The 20,575-nt window shown below is 38.6% G+C and overlaps 2 protein-coding genes across 2 annotated transcripts in view; both read right to left on the minus strand.

Moving 5' to 3' along the window:
- LOC110040271 (bone morphogenetic protein 1-like) overlaps positions 1–1,522 on the minus strand; it is an 18,086-nt gene extending 16,564 nt beyond the window's left edge. The window contains exon 1 of the mRNA XM_089273482.1: positions 1,243–1,522. Within this exon, the coding sequence (XP_089129608.1) occupies positions 1,243–1,291 (49 nt within the window). The 5' untranslated portion in view covers positions 1,292–1,522. The remainder of the gene's footprint in view (positions 1–1,242) is intronic.
- A 5,002-nt stretch (positions 1,523–6,524) lies between these two features.
- LOC110040272 (bone morphogenetic protein 1-like) lies at positions 6,525–13,372 on the minus strand. The gene is made up of 5 exons (XM_089274190.1): positions 13,336–13,372; positions 12,376–12,520; positions 10,779–11,071; positions 6,992–7,396; positions 6,525–6,806 (listed from the first exon to the last, which is right to left on the minus strand). The coding sequence occupies exons 1-5, from the start codon at positions 13,370–13,372 to the stop codon at positions 6,718–6,720; spliced, it is 969 nt and encodes a 322-aa protein (XP_089130316.1). The 3' UTR covers positions 6,525–6,717.
- Positions 13,373–20,575: the final 7,203 nt, after the last annotated feature.

Consider the following 20,575-nt stretch of genomic DNA (forward strand, 5'->3'; position numbering starts at 1 on the left):
GATTTTTCGGCTTGTGCCGTTGTTTGGTCCATATTTGTGGGCAGTGGCTCTTAAAAAGCATGAAAAATATTTGTAACGGGCCCACTTGACTGAGCTGCCTGCTCCCTTCTGTAGGCGACTCAGTCGCACGTTCCTCAACTGCATCTAGATTTGATTTAGCTGATATTTATAGGGAATTTTAGATTGGACTACGGGGTGCGAGATTGAGTACGAGTACGATTTTCGAATTTCAAACCAGTGACGTTTCCAGAGCCCTCGCATTTCATGTTGGTTTTAGGCAGAGAGGGCAGCTCATGGGATGAGATGGGTATGTGATGTGATAATGTGAAGATGGCAAACTAGAATTGAAAATTCGTACTGGTACTCGATCCAATCTGAAGTCCCTTAATTATCCCACCGAGAAACTGAAACGTTGTGGCTTAAGCTATAAAATGCTTCACTGAGGGGAGGTTCAGTAAACGGATTTCAGGGTTGTTTATTCAAGGACACTTAATGTGTGAACAGTAGCTGTACTAAATAAATTAAAAGATTTGAATATTCATAATTAGCAAAATGTAAAGACTGCAATGAGATGTGTTCGGTTAATTTCGATTACTTCAGCTGACCATTATATCTAAAGCTAGGACAAGAAAATTTCAGAAACCATTTAAAAGGAATCTGAATTTTGAATCTGGCTTGAAATGTATTTTTTTCCTCAGAAGGTTTCCATGTATTGTGAAATATGATGTAAGGGACAGTTCAAACGGCCATAAGCGTTTTCTCTGTCAAGAAATCGACAAAAACTGACACTTTGGTAATGTTTTTGCACAGAAGTAAACTGCTGTTTTATACACTACATTTTTTAAACTCTTGGGCAAAAAATATATATAGCACATACAAATATAAATTAAAGATTCGATATATGAATTAATTTTATAAAGGATGGCAACGATCGGTTACTGTGAAATTAACATGTGTCATTCAGTTTCAACCTGAGCGCGAGATAAGTCCTTGAATAAATCTTTCTTGTGCCGTGTCAATTCATGGTAATTTGTGGCTTTGGAGCTCGACTTGTAAAATTGCATGCTTCTGTAACGACAAAAACTCATTTTAACGGAAGATTTGGAAATTAGTCTTCGATGAAAACGTTTAATTTGGCAGTGAATTCGTGATCTGCATAGGGTTAGATTTTGCATTCGATTACGCTTCAGTAACGGATGTTAGAGTCAAATTACGGATATAACAAAAAGATAAATTACTTACCAAGAATAGCTGCAACTGAAATGAATTGGTCTCGCTCCAAAAACCGCATCCTTCCTCAACTAAAATGGCTTCTTTGAGACTCCTCCTTAACACAAGTCCAGCAGTCGACGGTCAGAGAGCTTCACTGATTGACTAAGAAAACAGTTGCTAAGCGATCTCCCACAAATAAACACTAGGAAAGTACTGCTTATGAATTTGACTTCGCTTCGATATCCCTGTTGTATGTCATACGGTTTTTTATGGACTGAAATTATTGTTCGGTTCGAGGCTGGTAAAATTATATCACCAAAATGTATAGTGACGATAGTGTGATTACTTGAACACCAAGCTTGCACAATTATAACTGCTTATGCAAGATCACGCCAACAAGTCGTGTTGTTTTTAGCCGCTGTTAGTGTAGAAACACGGGATCAAACTTTGACCTGAATCAAACGATCCATCTTGTACATAAAATTGAATATTTTGGGCCGTGTCCTTTCTTTAGACCATGCTGCAGTGTTTTTTTTCTTTTTTCCTTAGAAATTGAAACTTGTTGGCAGCTAAGACTATATGTTTATTCATTCAGACAGCTCTCTATTGTCGTATCAAGAAATGGTCTATTGTTCCGGCTCAACATCACACTTTCAGCAAAAATGAATAGCCTTTTGTTCTTGGTAGCCCTGAGGGACTTCGTCCGAAGCCAAGCCAAAATCGTCGCCGTTGTTCGGAAAACTTTCGGCACAACAATTAAGCTGCACTTGGGGGTGGGCAGCGTAATTTTTTCTCTCGTAAAGTCAATTCTCATCGGTGTACCCCAAGGCAAAATTGACCGCCGCTGTGGGCATCGAGGTGATCACAATTCAAAAACTAATTATCCACATGTGTCGCATTCGGAACACTTCTCTCTAAATACAACCCCCGGTTTAAATCCCTTTTTATTTTAATTCCGACTCGTTTTAATAGGTATGCTGCTGAAAACATTCTTTGTCTGTCATTCGTGTGGCGTTGTAACTTTTCTGCTTTTTATTAAGTCGACCGCGCGGTGGTTAGAGTGAAGAATGTGTGACCGAATTTCTGTTTTTGCGCTTATAAATCTTTCTCTGAAACCTGGCAATCGTCATGGAAATTATTCTTTTTCAATTTTTTTAGTGTTCGCAGAGCGTCCAGATTTTGACTCAACTGTTTTCAGTCGAGCGCGCGGCACTTTATAAACGAGGTGTGACTTTTTAGTTTTGAAAGAGCGTCGTTGTTTTCAATCAAGCTCGCAGCAAACGAAGGTGTGAGCTTCGAAGCGCTTTTAAGAGCTATTAATCTCTGGCCGAATGCTCGACTGAAAGCAGTCTCTCCTCCTGCTTTTCAATCCGTGGGTCGAACGCGGAAACAGCGGGAGCGCGAAGCGAGCAGCTTTGCCGCTCGTTTATCGCGCTCGCTATTTTCGTGTTCATCCTACACTGATCTTAAGCGTTTTAGAGCGAAAGAGAGTCTGTTCGCAATCTAGCCAAATGCGAACTTCACTTTCACTTCCACGCTTGGTGAGTTCACCAGGTTAGAGCAATTTTAAAGCAAAAAGATGCCTTACTTGTCGGCAGCTTTTACTCTCACTTTTAAATACATGTGTACAACCGCCACCCCACCAGCCACCCCACCGCAACTATTTGCACCGACAGGATTATACCAATACCATCTCCCCTCGGGAGAATTTGCCTTCCATTCAGTCTTTCCGATCGTTTAAATTTCGCGCTCGTATGGTAATCGGAAATTTCAAAAACTCCCGCGGGCATTTAGAAGCTTATACCGCTATTGTTCAAAATGACCATATAAGACCAATTTTAGGTCTTATAACAATGCCTATTGTTATCAATGTTGAGCCGGTTTTCTTGATACGTTTGAGATGGTTTGACACCTGCTGGTACATATTTAATAACTGATCCCCGCATTTTTTGTCTTTTGAGACTGGCTTCGAGAAACAAGTCATTCAGAATCTTTTGAAGTGCATACTCAAGCCGATTAGATGGACAAGTCCACAAGCACCGGTTATTGGACTAATTATTGAAAAATTTAAAACGGCAAAAAGAAGCCACATCACTCTAGTTTTCCATCATCTTTTATCGATCGTGATTATTCATAACAGCGGCCAGCACGAACCAGGTTAATCAACTTTTATGAAATGATTAGGCTACACTTTCCCGTCCGGCTCTATAAATTTCAATGCTTCAGGATTGATGACTAAAAAAATTCTAAAAAAATCGGATTATTATCATTTCCCCTGAAATTTGGAGACATAAAACTAGAGATAATTACCTAAGGACATGGCTAGTTTCACGTGGAATACTTCAATGTGGCTTACATCACGACATTGCGAAATCACCCAATTTTAAGTCAAAATGGCGGCGTTTTGTTGAGCGAGCAATGTCCATGATTTCAACGTCCTGAAGATGTTTTCGGAAGCGGACAACATTCCTAAAGGTATTTGAAGTAAATACGAATGTAATTTTACGGTTAGCAAGAAATTAGAAGCGAAAATTTTTGGTAAGTGAGCTTGCATGACCTTCGCCATGTGCTACTCAAATCCATGCATGTTGTTCAAATGCGACTAAATTCCCTTCGGACCGCCGTTTTTCCGTTTGCAATCTTAAATAATTCTTGAATTATGTGTCTTGAATCGTTTTTGAGATCGTAGAGCTCAGGAACTTTGGAAAAAAGCTTCGTTTTGTTGAGTAAACACACTTTTCGAAAAGACGCGTAACTCGATTTGAGTTAATATTCAACTGGCTGTTGCCATGGTGACGGAAATGCGAGATTTTTAATCAGATAAAAAAAAATATTCTAAAAAATTTCGGTTTCGATGGTTTTTCGCTCTGTTTTCAGGATATGTTTGCTGATAAATTAAGGAAAATTATTTATTTCAACATCAAATTTGACCAGTGGAGTGGAAATACATTTTAAAAATATTTTTTACATTTTTCCTTTTTTTTTGTGAAGGCTAATTTATTTAAATTGTTTAAAAATTACTACTAGCTTCCATGAAGGAAAGCTTTTTTTTTTGTAGAGAGTATTTTTTATGCTCTTTTAAATGAGATATAGTAGATTATTCTCCTGTAAATATTTGCTGAGATATTAATGAATAACCTTATGACCTTTTCCACGCCCATTTTCTTAACTGGACGGCAATGAGTTAAGTTCTCACTCACTCACTCACAAATGATTACAGAGCAAGCGAAATATACGGAGCTTTCTGTGAAATCGTCTCGAATGGATCTGTATACGGGCTAATAAGAATTTTGTTGGTACAGGTCCTGCGATTGGAAAAAAAAACCTGAAATTGTTTTTGACGATGCAAGCATGCAGTTTAAGCCACTGCACAAAAGCGCGAGTTGACAAGTCACGCGAGTTGTTAACGTGAGTGGACACGCGAGTGGCTGGTAATGTTACTTGGTCCGCAATGTGTGTCTCTGAAAATAACAGAGCACACTTTTAGATACATCATGTTGACGTCTCAATGTCTGCAATTTTACTATGTTCGCCTGATTAATCTAACTTGCAGTATTTGTTTTAAACTGTTTACTTACGATCTTCGTAAAAGCTCTTGGAGTGCGGTAAGCGACACTAAGTAGTTGATAAATACTTTTTTTTCTTTGGCCATCGTAGCTTAATAGTTAAGAAATGACACAAACTGCAGTGACAAACATGACAATAAAACGCATATGTTGGAAAACAAAATTCATTCAACTTGACGTTTCGTATGTTTCGACATACATCTTTAGAAGTGACCGTTTAGAATAGAAGTAACAATTAAACTGTTTAGATTTAAGATAACTGAGTATGTCGAAACATACGAAACGTCAAGTCCAATGAATTTTGTTTTCCAACATGCGTTTTACTGTCATGTTTATCACCGCAGTTTGTGTGTTATTTCTTAATTAGTAGGTCATGTTCGATATTCATCATTCGCTGTTCTTTAGATGTGGTTTGTGGCCTCCAGACTGTCAAGAAATATTAACACCGTGGAGAAACATCTAACACAAGGCGATGTGTAAATTTTATTGCCTTTTAAGTAGAGATATACATGAAGAGTCTCATACAACTCCACAAGTTTTGTCGCCAGGGGCCATCACATACCACGCTAAGCGTGCCATAGCCGATACACTATTGGTTAATACTTGTTGATAAAACATGTGGTCTAAGTCTGTGCTTGGCAGGAAAATCTTGTACAATTTTTTAAGGCAACAATCTCCACTCGTCTTGACGTGCAGTGCAAAACCAAGCCAGACACAAACACGATTAAATTCCTCAGCAACCAATCAAAACACTCTGTGGTGTATGACACATGCTTCCTTGATGTCAGTTATAACATGAGGGGCATATTGTGGCCCTGTGTTTCACCCTAGGCATTGAATGAAACAATTTCTTTTTAAGTACGCTAACTTTCTTTCTTTTTTTTAACGAGGAACCAAGGTCTGAGGCTGAAAGTGTTGAATTAATGCAGTTAAACCATTTGAGCTATAAAATCATCTAAAGGTCTTACCGGAATTTCTGACCTTTTAGCATGCTCTAAATTTTAACATGACTCTTTGTCACATTCAGCCTCAGCCTGCCGGTTCCTATAAATAGAAAACAATGTAAGAGTACATGTATAAATTCGATAAATAATGTCACTGGGAAAATATGTTATATATTGTGCACTAGGAGACACCCTGTTGAAAAGCACGCGTTACGCAAATCAGTACTTCGAGGCGGCAACTATGGTGATCGCGAGCAAATAATCTAATTGTTTTAGTATAAATCTACAAGTCGTTCAAAACTTTATCTGAATCCTCCTTACAGATCTTCGAAAATACTAAGAAGCGGCCGCCATTTTGGTAACAACCGCACACTGCTAGTCTACACATTGTACAACAGAATAGATATACTGAGTAGGGTAGCCAAAAAAAGAACGGCACTCGTGATAGAACGTTAGTAAATTTATGCTGAAACTTGATAGAAACACAGAACTAGGTTAGAAGCATGAGTTGTTGACGTAATAATACTGCGAGCAAAGAGATTTTACATTTACATAACGCTATAGAAGGACGGAAAATGTTTTCTATATATTTCTTATATTAACTTGTATAAACTAAATATGCTTCAGTCGGAATAGAATAATAGGATAATAAACTCTTTGCTAACTCGTCGGACGAGCACTGGCCCCGCCCTTTTTATTTGGGAGTTTCCACCCCCCCGGGGAGGGGGGGGGCTTAAGTCATCCGAAGCAATTAGCAATTGATTGACCGGATTAGATAAAGAAATTAATTTTGCAGGTCTTTATATGCAGAGATATATGGGATGGCAAAGCGGCTAACTGCAACAATATAAATTGCTTTACCGTTATGCATCTACAGTTGTTTAAATTGTACACATTCAGAAAGCGGGTTAGCCGTAAATATGGGTGTAAACTTTGTGTAAGAATGGAAACGAATACTGTTCACACTTGACTTGATTGGAACACGCTTAACGGATTTAGGAAACACTGTTCTTTGATGCAATCAGAGGAAAGGCCGAGAGCAACAAAAGGGTCATTGGGTTACTGACTGACAGTCTTCCTTGACCTGGAATTGAACACAATATGAGCAGATTATTAATCAGAAGGCATTTTCTTCAAGTCTCATTTTCATTTTAATACTTCGAAATTGAAAATATTCTGTCACAGAAACTCCGCTAGTACGTCAAATTAGATCACTTTACCCTACACTGAAAGCTGTGTGGTGGTTCAGTTAGTTCTTTTAAAACTCACCCGCCGTCAGGAATGAGGCCTTGAATCCTTTGTACACTGTAGTAGTGTTGTCGTCGCTTTTGAAGTTCACCCAGACCATGTTCCCTTTACTTTGCATCGTACTCGGCTTTGTATTACCGCACAGGTGTCCGGTCAGGATTTCACCGAATTCTCCCCCTAGTTTAAACGGATCTCCCTCATCTACAAAGAAGTATGCCTCTCGGATCTCAACGTAGTCGTTTTTGCAGTTCTCGCTCTCCTCTAGTTCGAATGATTCGAACTCCAGTTGGACTTGTCGTCCTTCAGGGACGATTAAAAACCACTGTTGTTGATAATCGTGAGGATAATTCTTGATGCCATACTTTGGAGTTCCAAACTCAATGGTCTCATCCTCCGATGCATTCAGGTAGGTTATCACGCCACCACCTGTAAAGTGAGACCGTTAACAGTTCGATTATTCCTTAGTAATATAGCGTTTTTCACTTGAGTGTCCAAAGTAATTTGTATTTGCTTTGGTTTCGCATTCAGGTACTTTTTATTCGTGGACACGCGAAACGTAGAAACGACTATCGTAAAAAGGACAAAATATGCAAATGTCATTCGATGTAAATGGTAAGTCTGGGTACGAGTTTCTCGAACACCTCCAAAGTTGAGAGCGGCCATTTTGGTCAACGTGTTTCGCTTTTGTAAATATGTAGTATTTCGCCTAGGGCGTTTGCTCACACGTAGATGAAAGTAGAGAGAGGTACAGTATTTATGACTGTGATCATGTATAGGTCACAACAGCGCGGCCGGAGAGGTCAAAGAATTGTTACAAGTCAAAGTCAGGAAGTGAGATCGTGTTTACCAGACGTGGCTCACAGCTTTTTTCTTGGCTAGAGAATTTGTTGGTTTTCCACTCGCTTTCTCTCCTTCTAGAGTCCAAGGTAAGCCTAAAGTCGCCCGTTTCTGTAGTGTATTTTTTAATGTACACACTGAAATTCTGGCGGTGCTCGTAGATTAAAATCAAAACCCCGTGATTTAATTATTTTATATTTTAAAATAAGCTTACTTCAAGCAAAAAAATCAAATTACTTAATCTTTTAATTTCGTTGTTCTTCACACTTCATTTCTTCTGTATCCTATGCAATTCGACAAGAGCGAGCATTTCTTCATGAACGGTGTACAATTCAGCAGCCACGATCGAGTGAATATGCTCTAAAATTTGGACAGAAAAATTAGAGAGACTGTGTAGATCTACTTATTGCGAGAGAGATTTACTGTCCAATCATGTCAAACACAAGCCATGTCAAACAGGCATAGTGGCTGGGGATGTATGAATAATCTTATTTTTGTCCTAGAAACGAGGCGTGTAAACAACTGGAATCAAAACTTGAAATAGATATAAATTGTACCTGTCAACAATCGTTTTGAATATTTCTGCATTGCTAGTGAAATGAACACAAACAATTGCCAAGATAGGAATAAGATACTGAGATTTCCGTTTCCAAGAAAGAAAACTATTGTTATTTTTATTGCGTACATTTCAATCTGCAGTACCCTTTTCATTTTGTATTGCATCAAGCTGAGTTGACTCAACGTACACTTTTTATCAGGCAGGAGGTATGACAAAAAGACAGGGATTTTAAACGTGCATTGCTAAGTTATCCATGAAAAGAGAAGTAATAGGGCTACTGTAGATATGTGAAAGGGGTTTCGAGCTTGAGGTTACATGTATATGAAAGGGTAACCTTTTCTGAAAAAAAAAAAAACACTATACAAAAGGGAAAGTATAATGACCTCGGGGCACAGCCTCCTTGTGTAAAACTTGGTTAGGTCCCTTATCCCTCCCTCTGGGCATAGTTGCATAGAGAGAACTTATATAACTGTAAATAAAACATCCCCTTCACTTTGGGTTCAAATTCGAAAACAAAATTGAACTTTTTGGGTACAAGATAGGGCAGGGGATTTCATAGCAGAGTATCATTTTCAGCCAAGCTTTTTCAAGTAGCCCTTTCTGGGAGGGATGCTGAAAACTGTTTGAAATGATTCTTATAATGTTTGCAGAAATACTTTTCTCTCTATTCCCATTTACCAGTTAGCTAAAATCAAATTGTTCATGTTTGCAATATCTTTTATTTTTTTTATTCAACTTTGCCTAACTAATTAAAATACTTATATACATAAAATTTTTATTATTAGACAGGGAGACCACTACAGCCTAGCCAATTACAGTAAATCCCTCATAATATCCGTGTCCCACTGAAGTAAAATTGTGCAAAATATTCTTCGCATTCTCAAGCTGATTGTCTTAAAATTGAGAATGTCAAAACCGTGTGACATACTTTCTGCATAATTGCAGAACAGCCTTTTCATAATGCAACAATCGAATGTTAACTGAAGAAGCACCACAACCAAATTACCTTGACCCAAAATGCACTGTTGACTCAATGAAAATATACATATTATGACCAACAACTCTGACTGGATGTTAATTAGGGACTGGTCATGAATGGTCTGTGTAATTTGCGATTGTCCGGAGCGGTTACGTTGGTTTTTTCGACACTCAGCTGATCGAAAAACCGGTATGATCTGTGCCGGATATAACTTGCAGCATCTGAATCGCTGATATTACGTCAATACAGTTGGATCTTAATCCGGGGGGGGGGGGGGGTTCACTCCCAGAAAAATTGGGTGGGGTTGTGCGGCCCGCCTCCCAAAACTCTATATAACGCCAAAATTTGCGATTTTCCCTATCCTATTAATGACCTGACTTAAAATTCGATCCCAGCTATTTAAGACCTGATCCTTAAATCAATACCCCGTTTCAGACCTGCGTTATAATTAGTTTCCTCAGTCCGATGTTAAAGGCATTTTGAAGGGATTTTGTCGATGGTCTCATCGAAAATGACGAAAAAGGAGCTTTTTCTAAAAACATACCCAATTCAAGACTAGAGTGCAAAACCACACCCTGTTCGAGACCAAATTAAAATGGCCAAAACCGATACCCTTTTTATGACCAAAACGGCTAAAAAACCATACGCATACCCACTGAGGGCCTCGCATACCTATATAACCAATGCAGTAAGGGAGTACCCCCAGAGATATTAAATGGGATCTGAACACCTTTTTGATCTTGGCTAAAACGCCATAAAACCACAATGGCTATTAATTAACAGTCCTATCTCCACTCTGTTTGATAAAACACGATAAAAGTATTTGTTGGCAATGCTAAGATTGTTTTAACACTTCATAATTCTGAACTCAGTAATTTTAGAACTTAATAAAGTCAAGAACATACGCTAGACTTCAGGACAGCATAGTTTTTCCCGCCATGCTGAATGCTGACGGGTTATTGATTCAAATTTCAGCGGCACCAGCCGTATGCACACAGGTAGCCGTAATAGAGCTTTGTTTCTTTAAAACCAGCATAAGGAAATGAGTCCAGCGTTACAACGTATCTCATCTTAGTCTACGTTTTGAAAGACTCATTATTTAACACTTGCGCTCTCTCTGCTGAATGGTTGTATCAGGGACCCCTGGGTTGTATACAATGTTAGTGGGCCAAGAGTTGTACGTTGCAAGTCTAGTTCCCGTCTACTAGTAGCTAGATTTCCCATAAATGTTAAAGGGAAAGGAGTCACCGTTCACATATGCCGTGCCGGCGGCATGTCCCAGGTATGTCAGCGACATATGAGAATCGAGAACCAGGCTTTATGTTAAAAAAAAGGTTCCCTTAAGCACTCCAATTGTGTTGGCTTTGACCTCAGTGCGCGCTATTTTCTATTTCGTTGCTCGAGTGAAGATTTAACCGTATATCATAACTTACCATTATAGGAACCAGGGACGATGCTGACATTGAATCCTTTGAGATGAACAGCTTCATCCGAGACGAAACGTAAGTACAGTGTCGTTCCATCTACATAATAGCCAACTGGGCTCCCTACTTCAAGTCGGCGATGTTCTAAATATTCGAAAGAATTTCTTCTGCAAATTTTGCCGGCATATTGCAAAACGTTGTAATCGTTGTAGGCTTGCATAAAGTCGCACTGACAAGATTTGCACACTTCAATATCCAACCTAGCAACAAAACAAACAAACAAACAAACCGTCAAACCTACGCTTGGAGTTGTGGTGAATTCCGAAAGTAACGGCCCCCGTTACTTTCGGATTTAGCAGGCAAAATTAAAGGGGTCGCTACTTTCGGGTAGCCGTTACTTTCGGATGGTTAAAAAACGTTTGTATGGTAACAGTCGTTTCAGACAAAGCGGACGCGTAACACATGAAATTAAAAGTTCCATTTATGTGTGATCCTAACTACCCACATATACACAATAGACTGTACAAACAAAAACTGAGGCCCTAAATGTTGGTACTGTCGGGCGAAACTATTAATTATATCGCATTATATCGCGAAGCTGACTGATTACACTACAGTGTATCATTTGACTCTGCTGCCAGACAAATACAGCTCATAAATCATAGTTTCAAGAAAAATTCAGTGAAGTTCGAAATAAAATCACAAATAACTCTTCGAGTTTTTCAGTCCTGCAGTCAGACTGTTCCATCCGCATTGCGCTTAAGAACAGAGTTTCTATTTTAGTGACTTCTTTAAAGGGCCGCTACTTTTGGATGGGCTGTTACTTTCGGGGTTCAATTGGAATGTAAAAAATTAACTTTACTTTCGGGGAGCCGTTATTTTCGGCCGGGGGCGTTACTTTCGGAATTCTACGTTGTATAAAGAGAATTGCATAGTATAGGTGACGCGGTGCGAGAAATTTTCCCGAGCTGCTTGGAAATAGTCCATGGGCCAGGACAACAAAATTTCGAATTTCTTAGCACTCTCAAGGACAAAGGCTATCATACCTTTTTATAAACCTTGTTCACTCTACTTTATCTTTATGTATGATAGCCACGCTAACGATGTAGCTTTCATTTGAAAATCACGTGGTCAAATGACGTCACTGATATTGTATAATGATCACTATTATTGACTGACTGTTACAATATATAACATGTTCTACTTTGAAAAGGTGAAGTAACTCTGTATTAAATACAATAAATGAGTGCTACAGCATAAAAGCGAATTAATAAAATTCCCCAAACTACATGATATCCGACAATGCTAAATTGCATCAGTTCGGTACATCGAGTTTTGCTATTTATTTCTCCGTTTTCTCGTTAGTTTAAGTTTCGACTGAGAAGATAAATCAAACACTGATTCGAGAAAGTGTTCTACCACATTTCTATCGACACTTCGAATGACTCCAAAAATTCAAAGCTGTGGATTTTGGTTTCAATTCTCCTCCACGGTAGGTGCTTGGAAATGTGGTAAAACACTATCTCTCGGGTTTGATACATCACATCAGACGACTCAAAAGACTTCGGACAATCTTTGGTTTTCTACTACTGAGGACTGAACTTACCTGTGAAAAACAAAGGCAACCTTTACGTAAGGCTCGGGTACTTTAAACATCCAACATCTTGTCTCGTTCACGCCATAATCACCAGAGCTGGGATATGTAATGTAGCCAGTCGTTTCTGTTATGTTTGTAATGCCATTAGGGCAAACTGTCGAGAATTAAAACAAGAAAAGATAATTATTGTTACCTCTCTCAATTGATGCAGTGGAACAATAACGTATTCTACTTGAACTCCTCCGATCCTATTCTTATTCCTATTCTTACTCGTTGCTATTACGCGAATGTCTTGAAGAGCAGATAGCTTTAAGACAGTAACCCATGCAGGACCGTTGCAAACGCGACAAGTAAATTTCTTTGTAGTCTGAAGTTGTCTCCACAGTTTTCTTTGCGCTCAGACTCCAATCTTTGCATACACTGCTTGTACTTGTCTGTTGGTATTTCGAAAAACAGAAACGGAGTAGAGGGCGAAGGCGTAAGGCAAAAAGTTATTTTCGTCCATACTGCGTTTTTGCGTTTGTGTTCACCAGGGAAAACGTGGTCGTCACACCCTGAGAAATTCAAGAGCCGACTGCAAGAAGCCTCGTGTTCTTTGAAAAGCACACCCTACACATCTACACTAGAATCGGCATACAACCACTTATAAAAATGTAAATGTAAAGTGTAATTCTTATTTATAGTGGTCATGCACTTAGCAATACAAGCACTAAGCTATATGGTCCTTATATGTCTCAGCAGTTCTACTTTAATGGAACAATACAACTATTCACACGTTAACTGAAATTCGACAATAAAAAAACGGGTGTAACTCGTATCATTTTTGAGTTATAAGCGCTCAAAGGCTGAATTAAAGTTTTTTTAACTGGTTATCTTGTTGCTTTGGCAGGCTTTTGCGTCACGAAAATTACAATATGGACTTGAGATACCATTATCACGTTATCAACTACAAAAGAGCCCTACTCGTACTTAGACTGCTGGCAATAAAGCCTGGTTTGCTATACATGGCTTCTTGCAGAAATGTTATTAGCATCAAACAAAGGGTCGGCTAATTAACAATTAGACCCGTAGCCCGCAAGGGCTACGGGTCAATAGCCCATGAGGCGAAGCCTCATGGGCTATTGACCCGTGGCCCTTGAGGGCGAAGGGTCTAATTGTTTTAGTATCACCCAACTAGTCGGACAGAAAAGGCAACAATAATGTTAGCAAATGCAAGTTGAAGAAATATTTATTGGGGAATAAAACGAAAGAAAACGTCACGCTCGATCGCGCCAATTTCGCTTTCGCTACTCGAGGACTATTACTAATAGTCCTCTAGTAGCGTAGCCAATTAAAATGCAGGATTTGCATTAGTCCACTAGTTGGGTGATACTGATGATTGTTATTTTGTTCTGGCTAGTTTTACTCTTTAGAGAAAGGCAGAATTTTATATAGTTCAGTGAAAACATGTAGTGTAATGTAATGTATTTACGAATGTTTAATACAAAAGATGATATTCTTTTCAAAATCTCAGCCTCGGATTTATTCTTAAAATTTCTTAAAATTTCGCAAATTTCAGCCGCGACATCCTTATTCTAAAGTAAAAAAGAGTGTACATTGTAAGTCAACTTCAAAACGCGAAATTGGTGAATAAACCGCCTGACGAGCGTGCTTGCAAAGTTGCATATTTGAAATTACAATTCAGTCCGCGTGATCTTCAGGCTGTGTAATCGTATGAATGGGAGGGTAATAACGATTTCAACTGTGTGGCCTACTCTCAGCCAGTCACAATGAAGTAATTTTCTCAGTTATATAATACTAATACGTAGAGGGATGATTCGAGACCGTGATTTGAAGAAAATTTAGTTACAATTCACCAAAACAATTGGATTATTTGCTCAAGATTTCTATGAGGTGATACTTTATTCTGTCTCCAGCCCTATCAGTTATCATGTCATACGATTCTCGAGCTCATTATCTAATTATCACTGAATTATGGAGTAGAACAGAAGTCAAATGAAGGCATAGTGGGTCTAATTTAGAACTTACTTGAATCACAAGCTCCTTGTCCAAGGTAAAGCGCCAGCACTGCAAAAAGATTCGATCAGAATAGAATATGGATAAAACAGAAAATATACTATGAATGGATAATTATTGACCGGTTCAACGTAACGTTGAGCGTCAAATTTCTCAAATTTTGCAGGTGCATGGACATCTGTCATGCTTTACTCCCACCGATAAAACTAGCGAATTTGGAATTTTTTTTTTATGTAACACTGTCTTGCCTTCTTTTCATATTTTACCAAGCTTAACATATGCCATCAGCTCATCAAGTCATCAAGCTTTGGTCTGGAAGAACAGAGGGAACTTAAAGCGGAATTGAGCCTACGTGTTAGTAACGCCCCGAACTGAACCAACTAGCTAAGACGGGCCGAGTAATTTGTTAATGACTGGAAAATAAAAATATTTTACGGACCGAATTAGGTTCCCTTTCGGTCCTGTCACAATTTACTTGTTCTTTTAGTTACTGTGTTTAGCTAGTTGGAAGATAAAATCACGCACCAGTACTTCGCAACAACGCGAAAACGAGCTTGGATCTAACCGATATTGCAAAATGTGTAGGTTGTTTACGCAGTTTTGAGTTCAACTTCCACTTAATACACAGTATATTCTTGTGCATATTAGGGAGTATAAGAAAACCACGACGGCAACGGCAACGTCGCTAAACAAAAGGTTCAATGAGCAGAACAACGGCTCTGCACATGCGTTATAATTTTTGGTACATTTCTTTGCCGTCCTCTGCAAAGCAACAGTGTGAAATGACCAAATTCTGTGTTGTGCGGAGAACGTGAACCACGACGGCTAGTTTTTAACAATTTTCTTTCTTATTGATCACTCTTTCCCAGATTCATTGTCGTGATTATTTTGGCAGTGATAAACAAAGTAAATGATTTTGGAGTATCGCGAGATTCGTAGGTAACATATAAATTCATTTTTTAATCGACGTTGTCCTCGGCGTCGCCGTCGTGGTTACCTAAACTTGCTTTGGCAACGACTCTGTTGGCATCGCGACCACGTTAATGTAAACATTCATCGTAAAGTAACGGAATAACTTATTGATCCTCTGTTCAACGCAAAAATTATGTTTCAAATGTGCATGTGCGCTCGTGCAAGTTTATCCCGATTCATCTTGCGATGGAATCTGTGCGCGAGGGAACTGAATTTGCGTGATTTGTACCACTGTGAGATCTTGTCGGTTAACGATCAGTTGGGGTCGATGGCTGATCATGGATTCCCTTCTAACTAGCTGAATAAAAGATTACATAATGTAGTATGTATTTAAATGAAAATGGAATCAAATCCTTAACCGTCAGCACTGCGAAAATCCCGAATGAAAAACTGAAATTCGACAGTTAAGCAAAAAGAAAACTATGTACAAATTTAGCAAAAAGAGCTGCGAATGTTTATGGGTGAGGTAAAGTGCAAACATGGCTTTTTTTCACGCGAATAATTTATATTTAAGTTCGAGATATGTGCTTTAAATATGATTAGGCATACTGACCAAAAACAGTGGCAACCGAAAGAACTTGATGTCGCCACGCCGTCAAATCCATTTCTTTAGAAACGCCTTTCATTGTAGAAACAGTAAGAGCCCCTTGACAAACTTACATATATGTACTGTTGACTCTAAGGCGCTGTGGAAACGGTTGCTACGAAAGTAAAGTGTGAAAGAACGAGATCAGGGCGGGAGACCAATTATCTGGCACGCGATTGGTCCGTCTACTGATCTTTGGAGCCTACACGTCTATGTAGTTATCTATACTTCATTACTTTTAAATCGACTTTTTACACATAAAAAAAGAAAAACGAAACAAACAGTGGCCATCAAGGCTCTCGACGAAACGGACTTTATTTGGCATAGCGTCGGTGATGTTTCAGATGTTTTACGATAAACAAAACAAAAGCAACAATGAAAACAACTTAACAAAAATGTTTCTGTGGATACAGCAAAAACTTTACCTCAGGGGTTCATTTAAGCGCTGCATATTTATTTTCAAATCTCTGGAAACAGTGCATTCGTGCTTGTTAACAGCTATTCTTGTTATGTAGCTTTATGCCGTTGTGTCAAGACAAGAGGAAATAATTCGAGGTCTGTTTTTTTTTCGTTTTTCTGTTGGCCTAAAACAACTCAACAAACCCGATAGTTTAACTTAGTTTACCGATAGTCTTCCGCTTTACTTGATGAACCAATTTTCAATCAAGAATGCTTTTTTTTTATTCCCACGGTTGCCATCCAAAGTTAAATTGTTAATTATCGCAGAAGGGTTTCGAACTGATACAGCAATATTCAAAGGCAAAGATATTGCGACAGCCAGTGAATAAAGTGTTATGTTAATCATGTCCTTTTTGTCGCTTGGGTAAACAAAGCCTAAGGCCGAAACCCAATTCAGTCTGGTTTTACTTGCAATATCTTGTTAGTCACTACCTTTTTAAATTGCAGACGGTCTCGATTACTAAGAAAACCAAAAATGCAGAGAAGCCTTTGCGAAGAGTTAATGGTGGTGAGGGGGGGAGGGGGGGGGGGAGGGAGAGGTTAAATCTGACCTATTAAAAGTTATACGAAAAGAAGCAAGCCGTGCCGCATGTAATTAATAATTGAAAAGTCAGCAAGATCGTTAACTTTAAGACACTGAATAAATAATGATCTGAAAAAAGAGACTTCATACTTCAGTTTATGTCAAAAGATCATAGCACGCAGAATTTAAGAACCCAATTTGTTGCTTTGGGAACGAAGTCGGCTAACTATTGAAAGTTCATAGTTACTGCCGACTTCGTTCCCAAATTCTGCATGCTAAAGTATCTTGAGTAGGGTTGGGAGTGGGAAGCAATAGAGGAAAAGGTATATGAAAGGAAAGCCAAACACAAAGGTTTTGATTTGTGCTTTCCGCCTTTTTGCCTTCTTTCCCTTAGGAAGGCCTGATGCTCAAGTTTGTATTTAAGAGGCTAGCAGGAAAGAGACAGTACTATCACCACTATCATGAAATACGACGTAAACTAATCGCGTGATGAGTATCACGCCGGGAGCTCATATACAAAAGCTAGTCACTCTTGGTGGAAGAAATATTGCGTGACGAGCTTAATTAAAGAACATCTGCGTTAGAGACTACCCTGATCTGCTAAGGGGATAGATTTTTAGGCCTGTGTTTGAAAACTACTCAAAATAAAACTGTTCTATCTTCTCTTCCTTGGTCACTGGAGGTCTGGAATCTTGCCCTAAGATAATAAGTTTACTCTTTAATATCATTCTGTCAAACGGGGCGGTTGCGTCCGGCTCGTACCCATCGTACAATACAATTTCGCTTATGCAAATAAAGCTCCTTAGCTACCCAGTATACTTGTCCAGTATCCGAACACAATTTATACACAAGTGAACTGTTCTACCAACGTAGCTTAGCACAGCCAACCACTGTAGTGAACTCTTCAGTTGCAAAGTTGTTTGGCCTTCGATTCTAATCGGCGATCAAGCAATCTATTTTGGGGCGAACTGGGGAGGGCCGCCTAGGGTTCGCCGTTGAAACAAACTCGCATGCTACCGCTGGCTAAGATCAGCTAAGAACCAAACACCTTGATAGAAAGTAGCTAGAAAGAAAATAATTCGTTGACCTCGAAGATGAAATCAATAAACTTTCATAGCGTTGCCTAGCGTGGTATTATGTACATATCCTAAGTGAAAGACATAGAAAAATAACTAATTTTAACGCAACTTAAAACAACGATCTTGCACATTTACTAGAAACCGGTCGGAAACTCGGTCGCACTAAACCAAAACTCAGTGATGGTTTCTGACTTCTGTTTTTCCAGAAAAGTTCAACCGTAAGAAAATTAATTGATGTTCCTGAACACTTGAGACCTTCGAGTATCTTCAGGGACAAAATAAAAAAGAGTCAGTCCTTTGAAATTGTCACGTTTATCAGACCCTTAGTTTCGCATTGGGAATATTACTGCGCAGTGACAATCGTCAATATTATATAGTCCATTCAGGGGACACCCTCGGGACCATGACAGGTGTCCCCTGAATAGGGATCGGGTCAGGGTAATGAATTAATAATTAACTGACTGAAATATATCCCTTTTCTGCTAGTTAAAAATTGGGAATAATGCCACGCAAATGCAAATACTTCAGTAAAATGGATCAAAAGAAAAAGCACTTTTTTGCATTAGGTTGCCTGAACAAGCCTGATAAATGGATTCCCAAATCTCCACTGAACCCGTGGGTAAAATCAGGGGGTGGGTGTATGTATGAATGAATTGTTTTGAGCAAAAATAAAAGTAAAAAAATAATAACGTTAGGTCAAATTGTTAGATGTTGGAGTGTGCACTACCAATTATGAGGGATAACAAACTGCAGTGCAGCCACATCTACCACAAGGTAGTGCAAAAATAATAATAACAATAATAATATTAAGCATCAGCTTAAAATGTGTCGGTATCTTTAATGGGTTTCTTCCAAAATAGTTTTTGGATATCATGCGACCAGGTGGATAGTGGGTAAAACGCATCTTCGTTCAGCAGTGTAAGTAAATTTCTTCTTTTTTCAATTAATCTTGTCCTTGGTAGATCATGTATAGACGTGTTGAAAATGTCTGTAGCGGAAAATTGGTCCATAACCAGAGGGAACTGGGTTAAGTAAAAGTTTTTGGTTGTGAAAGTTGCACCCGAGGAAAAATTTTTATCCAAAGAATAGTTAACAGTATAAAATTTGACTTGAAAATATGTAGCACGAAGAATACTGTAATGCTATGTATGTAAATTGTATAATGAAATAAACTTAAAATTCACCCTTAAAAAATTCATCCTTAAGAATTCAGATCCTCAGTTTATGGTCAAATTATTGAAATTGAATAGGTTCCAAAATTATTGAAAAAATAGAGAAAATAGAAAAATCATTGTCAAAATTAAAATTTCTTGTAATCAAAATAATCAGAAATTATCTATGAAAATGGAAAGGATCCAAAATTTGAAAAGAAAGCGAAACAGGGTTTAACTCGTAACCTTGAGCGAGGGACCCAAAACGGGTACTAGCTAGGCTGTTGGGCCAACAGGCAGTAGTGGCGGGTACATCCCTGGACAGTCCAACTTTGAGACTGTGTGCTGCCCAAAGGGGGAATACAGTGTCTAAATAACTTTTAGATTTGCAATTGAATTATGCATTAGGTGGCCCAGGAGGGGATTTAGAAAAACAAGAAAAGAAATAGGACAAAAAAAGATGCAATTTCACCCGGGTAGAGAAAGAAAGGAACATTGCCACCAAGGCTCACATGGTTGAGAATCTTAAGGGTTAAAGCCCAGCCGAGCAAGGGTGTTTCTAGTCCGGTGCCAGACCTTTGCCCTACACCCCCGTGTAAAGTCCGACGGAAAAGAAAAGGAAAAAAAGATACTGAACACAAAGTACGCTATATTTACTATTTTAGAAAAAGAACCGAGGTCTGAGGCTGAAAGTGTTTAATTTAAAATGCAGTTAAACAATTTGAGCCTATCTCTTTTGAATTTTCAAAAGTCACCCAGCAATTTCGGCTTCAAAAACGCTTTTAACTGGCATTGGGACAGTATCAGATTTGATATCAAATTCAAAAGCAAAATCAATTAAAGATCTTAACGGAATTTTGACCGTGTGTGTGTTTTTAGCATGCTCTAAAGCTTGACATGATTCTCAGTTTTAACATTCAGCCTCAGCCTTTTCGTTCCTATGAATAGAAGCAGTATAACAATACATGACTAAATCCTATAAATACTGACACTGGGAAAACTTGTTATATATTGTGCATTTGAAAACCCCTGTTGAAAAACACGCGTTACGAAATCAGTACTTCTCTTTAACAATTAGATTATGAGTTTCAGATTAACTGAGCTAGATTACTATCGCGTTGCGTGATGGTTGACGAGAGCCAACAATCTTATTGTCTTAGTATTAATCATACCAATCACAATTTCCTCCAACGTGATTGGTGCACAAACTGCCGTATTTTGCTCTAATTAATCTGCAAAGTTGTAATCGGACAGTTGGCTGTATAATCGGTCACCTGTAATCGGACAGTTACATGAGCCAATCATTTTAAGTCCTCTCTACTAAATCCACCAATCACAACATTGATTACAATCACTATAGCAACCAATTCAAGAGACTGACTTTGTTTAGTCACTGTTTTGAAAGAAACTTGACAGCCATTTT

The sequence above is a fragment of the Orbicella faveolata genome, unplaced genomic scaffold, assembly GCF_042242905.1.
Source record: "Orbicella faveolata isolate gen_17 unplaced genomic scaffold, um_ofav_v1 contig_35, whole genome shotgun sequence".
Classification (NCBI taxonomy): domain Eukaryota; kingdom Metazoa; phylum Cnidaria; class Anthozoa; order Scleractinia; family Merulinidae; genus Orbicella; species Orbicella faveolata.